Source organism: Staurois parvus, unplaced genomic scaffold (genome assembly GCF_062004578.1).
Source record: "Staurois parvus isolate SC_StPar_1 unplaced genomic scaffold, SC_StPar_1.0 ptg000892l, whole genome shotgun sequence".
Taxonomy (NCBI): Eukaryota; Metazoa; Chordata; class Amphibia; order Anura; family Ranidae; genus Staurois; species Staurois parvus.
In genome coordinates this window covers 1-10,043 of record NW_028318688.1, presented here as the reverse complement: position 1 = coordinate 10,043, position 10,043 = coordinate 1, and the positions used below count along the sequence as shown (strand labels likewise).

General features: G+C 47.0%; 1 protein-coding gene across 1 annotated transcript; it reads right to left on the bottom strand.

Moving 5' to 3' along the window:
- Window positions 1-86: 86 nt before the first annotated feature.
- Window positions 87-7,002, bottom strand: STOML2 (stomatin like 2). The gene is made up of 4 exons (XM_089656149.1): window positions 6,821-7,002; window positions 3,345-3,424; window positions 374-502; window positions 87-294 (listed from the first exon to the last, which is right to left on the bottom strand). The coding sequence occupies exons 1-4, from the start codon at window positions 6,975-6,977 to the stop codon at window positions 172-174; spliced, it is 489 nt and encodes a 162-aa protein (XP_089512275.1). The 5' UTR covers window positions 6,978-7,002; the 3' UTR covers window positions 87-171.
- Window positions 7,003-10,043: the final 3,041 nt, after the last annotated feature.

Here is a 10,043-nt window from a genome sequence, read left to right as displayed (position 1 = left end):
CTGTTCTAAAGAAATCCGAATACAACCTCCTATGTTATGGAAATAAAAAACCATCAACAAAACCTCCCACTTCCAGAATACAAAACTTTGTTTCAAACCATTTATATATATAATATATATCACAAATATCCCGAACTGTAGAAGAGTCAGCGTAAGTGCAATGAAGGGTGATTAGTTCTGCGTCAGATCTTCTGTGTCTGAAAGTTTTTTGTCTGGCATGCTAGCGCCCGCCGGCGCAGCGGCGTGGCTCTTCTGGGGTAAGGCTTTGGTCAGCGTGCTGTAAATTCCCATCGCCTGAAATCGAAGAAAAGAGAAGGATTACCGCAAAGCTGCATGTCGGGAGGTAAAATCTGGTGAGAGGAGCATTACTGACCTGTGATACCATACCGCTGATGTCACCGGTGTTGGTGGGCAGGAGGACCGTGTTGGATTCTTGCGCCAGCTTGGAGAAGGCGGCTACGTATTGCTCCGCTATGGATAGGGAAGCGGCTGCATCGCCATGCTGGGAAAAAGCGGTACTATAGCCATTATTATCAGGAGCTTGTTGTGAAATATTTCTCTCCAAAAGGCGGACAAATACTGTGTGAGCTGTGATTGGTCACAGCTTGTCACATGGTACAAGGCTGTTGTGAATAGCCCTGTACCATGTGATCTCTGTGATCATTCAGAATTCACATGTAGTCAGCAGTGATGTCAGAAGTGACATCTTGCTTACTGCTATTCATGTGATCACGGATTGGCCAATCAGTGATCACATAATTGGGACCTCACACAGAGGTCCCGCACAGCGATCGTGTTCCAGACACAGCGGGCACCGGATCGCGGTGCTGCGCGCTCCCAGGGAGCACGCACAAGCAGGGAAGCGGACGGACGTTTATAAACAGCCCCCTTCCCCTGCATTGCTCCCGTCTGGCCGTTTATATACATGGGCCGGACGGGAAGTGGTTAACCCCTTCAAGCCTAAGGGTAAAACAAACCTAACAACACTTTCAGTTGTATCCAATTAGGCAGGTCCTTGCACTACATAGTTAAAGGTAAATCTAAAGGAAATTGGGCAGAAATTGGACAGAAAATTGTATAGTGTATGGCCAGCCAAAGGGTCAAACAAATCTTACTGCCTAAGCACAATTTTGCAACGTTGACCTGTGTTAGTAAAACCGTACATATCACCACAACTACTTTGTACATCCAGGTGGATTATATTGCGTTTTTTTCAGGATAAATTGGGCTTTCATTTGGTGGTAAATGGTAATGGATATCTCCTGATTTTTTTTTTATTATCAAAGGAAAACTGGCCTAAAATAGTAAAAAAAAATTTTTTTTTTCTATTTAGCTGTGTGTTTCTTGTTACTACCATAACCTACCACCAAAGAACGACCCAAAATAAATTCTTCAGCTCTTGACGATCGCAGCGATACCATATATGTGTATGTTATTTGTTGTTTGTACCCGGAGTACAGCCCAGAAACAATAGTGCGCATTTTGTTTTTTTTTTGTTTTTTTACTAAAACACACTGACACTAACATTAACACTAACTGACACCAAATTTTTTTTTAATTCCTGACCTTTGACCCTGACCTTGACCCAAACACTAACCCTGGCACTGAACTAGATCAAACCTTAATCTAGGTATTTTTCTTTATTTTTTTCTTTTATTTTTTTAATATTTATTTATTTCTCTTCTTTTTTTTACAAACATTTTTTTTTCTCACTATGCCAGGAGTTAGAGAGATACAATGTATAATGTAATGTATATAATGATACAATGTATAAAAATATGTATATAATGATACAATGTATAATGGAATGTATATAATGATACGATGTATAATGGAATGTATATAATGATACAATGTATAATAGGATGTATATAATGATACAATGTATAATGGAATGTATATAATGATACAATGTATAATGGAATGTATATAATGATACAATGTATAATAGGATGTATATAATGATACAATGTATAATGGAATGTATATAATGATACAATGTATAATAGAATGTATACAATGTATAATAGGATGTATATAATGATACAATGTATAATAGGATGTATATAATGCTAATGTATAATAGGATGTATACAATGATACAATGTATAATAGAATGTATACAATGATACAATGTATAATAGAATGTATACAATGTATAATAGGATGTATATAATGATACAATGTATAATAGGATGTATATAATGATACAATGTATAATAGGATATGTATATAATGATACAATGTATAATATGATGTATATAATGATACAATGTATAATGGGATGTATATAATGATACAATGTATAATGGGATGTATATAATGATACAATGTATAATAGGATGTATATAATGATACAATGTATAATGGAATGTATATAATGATACAATGTATATAATGATACAATGTATAATAGGATGTATATAATGGTACAATGTATAATAGGATGTATATAATGATACAATGTATAATAGGATGTATATAATGATACAATGTATAATGGAATGTATATAATGATACAATGTATAATGGAATGTATATAATGATACAATGTATAATAGGATGTATATAATGATACAATGTATAATGGAATGTATATAATGATACAATGTATAATAGGATGTATATAATGATAATGTATAATAGGATGTATACAATGATACAATGTATAATAGAATGTATACAATGATACAATGTATAATAGAATGTATACAATGATACAATGTATAATAGGATGTATATAATGATACAATGTATAATAGGATATGTATATAATGATACAATGTATAATAGGATGTATATAATGATACAATGTATAATAGGATGTATATAATGATACAATGTATAATAGGATGTATATAATGATACAATGTATAATGGAATGTATATAATGATACAATGTATAATAGGATGTATATAATGATACAATGTATAATAGGATGTATATAATGATACAATGTATTTCTCTTCTCCATTCATAGAGAGAGAAAAAAGCAAGGGGGCTAGGCTGTACAGTGACTGATCACTGTGATAGCCAATCAGAGGCTATCACAGCGATCACGTGACCCGGAATCGGGAGTCCCGGGTCCCGATCGTTAGAACGGGACCCGGGGCTCTCAGTGACACCGCGGTCTCTGTGCTGGGAGCGCGCCGAGCGGCGCACTCCCAGCACAAAGACAGGTACGCAAATATGTGGCCCCACGGAAAAAAGCCCAGTTCTGTGAGGCTGCATATTTGTGTGACGTCGGCGTCAAAGGGTTAAAGTCGTTTTTGGGAGAGGCAGAACAGCAATTTTTACGTTTACAATTGTGAATATGGCGGCGTGAGAGATGTGATTGAGGTACCTGTCTTGTGAGGGCCTCCGCTACCAGCCGTATGGCTTCTCCTCGGGCTTTGGCTTTGGCTAGGATGCCATTTGCTTCACCTGTTGGTCAGACACAGAAGCTATGTAAACCAGGGCACAGCATTGACAGAAGGCAGCAGAGATCACAAAAAGAGAAAAAAAAAGTTTTAAGCGGGTAAATAATCCACCCTAAGCAGGGGAGGGGGGTCCCTGAAGGATAGGGTACATTGTGACACATGTCTGCGTATTTCAGGATCAGCTCAGTTTCTGGCTCTTGGTGTTCAGTCGCAGGAAATCTCACGGCAGCAATAGAAGCCGGCGCTGGAAGACATCCCTCTGCTAGACGCTGCAATGAGCACAGGTCTGAACGGGGAGCAGATCACTGAACAGCTCCCAACGTAACCAGATCCATCCATCCATCAATACTTCCCTCTCCAGTCATAATATTGCTCATTCAGATCTGCACGTTCACCTCCTGCCGACTTCATTCTTTAACATTTATTGATTCCAGGTATATCCTGCCAGAGCGTGGGCCTGAGTACGGGTGATCAGCGTGAGAATGGGACGGAATGTTGTCTCAGTGATTGAACCTCTTTGCATTATTTGCAGATGAACATGTTTCCTGGCGCTTGTGTTTCTGATAAATGACATATTGAAGCGTTTCATTTTTTTTTTTTATTATAGAAGTCAGAGTTGCTTCCGCAGTTGGTGGAATTGGATCTAATACAGCCCTCCGCAGAGTTATCGTACCCGGTATGGTCGTGTGTCATCGGTATGGTCGTGTGTCATCGGTATGGTCGTGTGTCATCGGTATGGTCGTGTGTCATCGGTATGGTCGTGTGTCATCGGTGTGTCTGCTTTCTAGTGTAAGATCAGACGTTTTCCTCTGCCATCCTCTCCTCTGTGTCCAAACCCACGTATGCCAATCTCTCACTGTGTATGCTACACGACCTGCACCAATCCTTCTCTGTGTGCCTGGCCCCATGTATGCCAATCCCTCTGTCCAACCCCACCTATGCCAGTCCTTCTGTGTGTGTCTGACCCCACCTATGCCAGTCCTCCTGTGTGTCTAACCGCACCTATGCCAGTCCGTCTGTGTGTGTCTGACCCCACCTATGCCAGTCCTTCTGTGTGTGTTTGACCCCACCTATGCCAGTCCTTCTGTGTGTGTTTGACCCCACCTATGCCAGTCCTTCTGTGTGTGTCTGACCGCACCTATGCCAGTCACCTGTGTGTGTCTGACCCCACCTATGCCAGTCCTCCTGTGTGTGTCTGACCCCACCTATGCCAGTCACCTGTGTGTATCTGACCCCACCTATGCCAGTCCTTCTGTGTGTGTCTGACCGCACCTATGCCAGTCCTCCTGTGTGTCTCTGACCGCACCTATGCCAGTCCTCCTGTGTGTGTCTGACCGCACCTATGCCAGTCCTTCTGTGTGTGTCTGACCGCACCTATGCCAGTCCTTCTGTGTGTGTCTGACCGCACCTATGCCAGTCCTCCTGTGTGTGTCTGACCCCACCTATGCCAGTCCTTCTGTGTGTGTCTGACCGCACCTATGCCAGTCCTTCTGTGTGTGTCTGACCGCACCTATGCCAGTCCTCCTGTGTGTGTCTGACCGCACCTATGCCAGTCCTCCTGTGTGTGTCTGACCCCACCTATGCCAGTCTTCCTGTGTGTGTCTGACCCCCACCTATGCCAGTCCTCCTGTGTGTGTCTGACCCCACCTATGCCAGTCCTCCTGTGTGTGTCTGACCCCACCTATGCAGGTCACCTGTGTGTGTCTGACCCCACCTATGCCAGTCCTCCTGTGTGTGTCTGACCCCACCTATGCCAGTCCTCCTGTGTGTGTCTGACCGCACCTATGCCAGTCCTCCTGTGTGTGTCTGACCCCACCTATGCCAGTCACCTGTGTGTGTCTGACCCCCCCTATGCCAGTCCTCCTGTGTGTGTCTGACCCCACCTATGCCAGTCCTCCTGTGTGTGTCTGACCCCACCTATGCCAGTCCTCCTGTGTGTGTCTGACCCCACCTATGCCAGTCCTCCTGTGTGTGTCTGACCCCACCTATGCCAGTCCTCCTGTGTGTGTCTGACCCCAACTATGCCAGTCCTTCTGTGTGTGTCTGACCGCACCTATGCCAGTCCTTCTGTCTGTGTCAGACCTCCTACGCCAGTCCCTGTTTGTCCCACCTGACCAATGCAAGTGTGGGGTTGATTTACTAAAGCTGGAGAGTGCAAAATCTGGTGCAGCTCTGAATAGAAACCAATCAGCTTCCAGTTTTTTTTTTTTAATCAAAGCTTAATTGAACAAGCTGAAGTCAGAAGCTGATTGGCTACCATACACAGCTGCACCAGATTTTGCCCTTATCAGTTTTAGTAAATCAACCCCCGTGTGTCCAACCCCACCGACACCAGTTGCTCTCTCTGTGTCCGACCCAAACTATGCCACATTCCCTTTCTGTATCCAACCTGACTTATGTTAGTCCTTCCCTATGTGTCTGACCCCACCTATGACAGAGGCTCAAGGTAGGTAATGTGGTTAAACCCTTTTTTTTTTGTTTAAGTGAGATGGCACAAGATTCTACTGGTCTTCTGGGTTGAATGATATCCAGCATCATTCGATCTACTTCCCGTGTGTCCAGGCTGTCACGGACCTGACCACATCATTGCATGGGGCTTCAGAGATGGGAAAAAGTAGGGTTAGGCCACTCCTCTCTGTATATCTGGCCCCACCTACTCCAATCCCTTTCTCTGTGTCCCTCACAACCTATGCCAGTCCCTCTCTGTGTGTCCGACCAGACTTATGCCAGTCCCTCTCTGTGTGTCTGACCCGACTTATGCCAGTCCCTGTGGGTCCGGCCCGATTTATACCAGTCCCTCTCTGTGTGTCCGGCCTGACTTATACCAGTCCCTCTCTGTGTGTCCGACCAGATTTATGCCAGTCCCTCTGTGTGTGTCTGACCAGACTTATGCCAGTCCCTCTGTGTCCGGCTCGACTTATGCCAGTCCCTCTCTGTGTGTCGGACCCCAACAATGCCAGTCGTCTACTCCCTCTCTCTCTCTCCATCTGACCTATGCCAGTCCCCCTCTGTGTCTTGACCTCACTAACCCTTCTCTCCGTGTCCAACCCCACTTATGCCTCTCTCTGTCAGAATGCTTTTCTGGGTTGAATGAGATCCAAGATCATTCGACCCACTTCCCGTTCCCAGGTTGTCATGGACCCGCCCACGAAGCGTGTGTAATCGCCCCGACTTAGGTTTCCAGTACTCCTGGAGCACACCACACTTACACATGGTTATGTGGGACTTCAAAAAGAGAAAAAGTGGAACGAGGCTTTCACGACCAGTAAGCACAATCATCATATGACCGGAGTAGCTGGCATTGAGCTGTAGTAAGGGAACATGCTGGGCTGACCATCTCTACAGCCATTGGTTGTATGTATGTAAGTTAGGACTGTCAGAGAACACAGATGGGACTCACCTGCTGCTTTGTTGATTTGTTCGGCTCTCTCAGCCTCGGACGCCAGGATCTGGGCCTGTTTCTGACCCTCAGCCACATTAATAGCAGATTCCCTGGTCCCTTCAGATTCTAACACCATGGCTCTCTTCCTCCTCTCTGCCTCCACCTGAAAACACATGAATGGCAATAAAAGTCTGCTGGAATGTCTAATCTGACACTTAGGCTGACCATACATTACGCAATTTACTTTGGAAAATTGCTTTAGATTTACCAAAAACCATATAAAAGGGGTTCAAACCTAACAACACTTTCAATTGTATCCAATTAAGCAGGCCCTTGCACTACATAGCTGAAGGGAAATCTACAGGAAATTGGACAGAAATTGAACAGAAAATTGTATAGTGTATGGCCAGCCTAAATTAAGCTGGGTGGGAACTGCCTAAATGACACTGACATCTCCAGTGATACCAATACAGTGATCAGTGCTAATATACACGGTCACTGTACTAATGACAGTGGCTGGGAAGGGATTAACATCTAGAGGCAACCAAGGGGTTAATTTTGTGCCTAACAAGTGTTAATGTGCGTGCCGTGTTTTTTTTTTTTAACTAAAGATCGATTTGTTTCTTTCCCCTGCTTTGTATAGAGCCCTGTGTTGTTTATCAACACAGGGCTCTTGGCTGTGATTCGCCAATCGGCAGGTCCCGGCTCTGAATCATTGGCTGAGATCTCCCACTGTGTCAAATCACAGGAGAGTAGGCGGGCAGGAGCGCAGAAAAAATCTGTAACCTACAGGTACATCATGGTGCCTGTACGAGCTGCCCGACCGCATATGTACTGCGACGGGTCAACAAGGGGTTAACCACCTCCCGTTGTATATAAACGGCCAGACGGTGGCAGTGCAGGGGTGGGTGGGCATTTATAAACGTCCTCCCCACCTCCTGCTTGTGCGCGCTCCCTGGGAGCATGCAGCACCGCAATCCGGTGCCCGCTGTGTCCTCCAGATGCAGTGGAACACTGATCGTCGGACGGGGCCTCTGTGCGAGGTCCCGATCATGTGATCACTGAGTGGCCAATCAGTGATCACATGCAGAGTAGTAAGCAAAATATCACTTCAGACATCATTGCTTACTACTTGTGAAATCTGTGAATGATCACAGAGATCACATGGTATAGGGCTATTCACAACAGCCTTGTACCATGTGACAAGCTGTGACCAATCACAGCTCAGACAGTATTTCTCAATGGCTGCAAGAATGCAGCCAGAGAGAAGGAGAAATGATTGCTTTTACAGCCTTTATGGGTGTAAAAGCAATAAGTGTAAAAAAAAAAAATCTTCATCACCCCCCACAAGTAGTAGAGTGTCACCATGGTGACACTACTGCTAGGGTGATAGTATGTAAAAAAAAAATAATAATAATATAAAAAAATTAAATAAAAATGTAAAAAAAGTTTAAACATTTTAATTTGTGGTTATAAACTAATTTGGGTTATTTTTTTTTTGTGTACTAAAAAGATAACGGAATCAATTTTGGCCAAGATTGATAATGAAATATTATTTATTTGTAAAATTTTATAAGAAAAACACTTTTTTTTCCAAATTTTTGGACTTTTTCATTTACATAGCAAAAAAATAAAAATCCCAGCGGTGAATAAATACCACCAAAATAAAGCTTTATCTGTCTCAAAAAAATGCTAAAAAATTCATATGGGTACAGTGTTGCATGACCACGCAATTGTCATTCAAAGTGTGACAGCACTGAAAGCTGAAAATTGGCCTGGACAGGAAGGGGGGGGGAAAGCGTCCGGACCGGAAGGGGGGGGGGGGAGCGTCCGGACCGGAAGGGGGGGGGGGGGGAGCGTCCGGACCGGAAGGGGGGGGGGGGGAGCGTCCGGACCGGAAGGGGGGGGGGGGAGCGTCCGGACCGGAAGGGGGGGGGGGGGGCCGGACCGGAAGGGGGGGGGGGGGGGAACGTCCGGACCGGAAGGGGGGGGGGGGAGCGTCCGGACCGGAAGGGGGGGGGGGGAGCAACCGGACCGGAAGGGGGGGGGGGAAGCGTCCGGACCGGAAGGGGGGGGGGAAGCGTCCGGACCGGAAGGGGGGGGGGGGAAGCGTCCGGACCGGAAGGGGGGGGGGGGGAAGCGTCCGGACCGGAAGGGGGGGGGGAAGCGTCCGGACCGGAAGGGGGGGGGGGGAGCAACCGGACCGGAAGGGGGGGGGGGGGAAGCGTCCGGACCGGAAGGGGGGGGGGGAAGCGTCCAGACCGGAAGGGGGGGGGGGGGGAAGCGTCCGGACCGGAAGGGGGGGGGGAAGCGTCCGGACCGGAAGGGGGGGGGGGAAAGCGTCCGGACCGGAAGGGGGGGGGGAAAGCGTCCGGACCGGAAGGGGGGGGGGAAAGCGTCCGGACCGGAAGGGGGGGGGGAAAGCGTCCGGACCGGAAGGGGGGGGGGGGAAAGCGTCCGGACCGGAAGGGGGGGGGGGGGAAAGCGTCCGGACCGGAAGGGGGGGGGAAAGCGTCCGGACCGGAAGGGGGGGGGGAAAGCGTCCGGACCGGAAGGGGGGGGGGAAAGCGTCCGGACCGGAAGGGGGGGGGGAAAGCGTCCGGACCGGAAGGGGGTGAAAGCGTCCGGACCGGAAGGGGGGGAAAGCGTCCGGACCGGAAGGGGGGGAAAGCGTCCGGACCGGAAGGGGGGGGAAAGCGTCCGGACCGGAAGGGGGGGGAAGCGTCCGGACCGGAAGGGGGGGGAAGCGTCCGGACTGGAAGGGGGGGGAAGCGTCCGGACTGGAAGGGGGGGGAAGCGTCCGGACTGGAAGGGGGGGGAAGCGTCCGGACTGGAAGGGGGGGGAAGCGTCCGGACTGGAAGGGGGGGAAAGCGTCCGGACTGGAAGGGGGGGAAAGCGTCCGGACTGGAAGGGGGGGGAAGTGTCCGGACTGGAAGGGGGGGGGGGGGGAAGTGTCCGGACTGGAAGTGGTTAAGGAAGTATGAATGATTAGAGAAGCCGGAGTTCAGATTTAATTGTGAGAACGGTGCGCAGGAATTTGTACACAATGTAACGATCCTCATGAAGATTTCACTGCATTACATAAGACTTCACATTACTTTGCATTGAACCAGCAAATGTTTTAGATTAGTACACAGCAGAAACTATTAGGAGACCATTTTATTGGCTTTCTGTTTCCATAACATCATTCACATTTTTATCCTTTTAGCCGTGTAATACAAATGTAATAGCAGCCAAGGT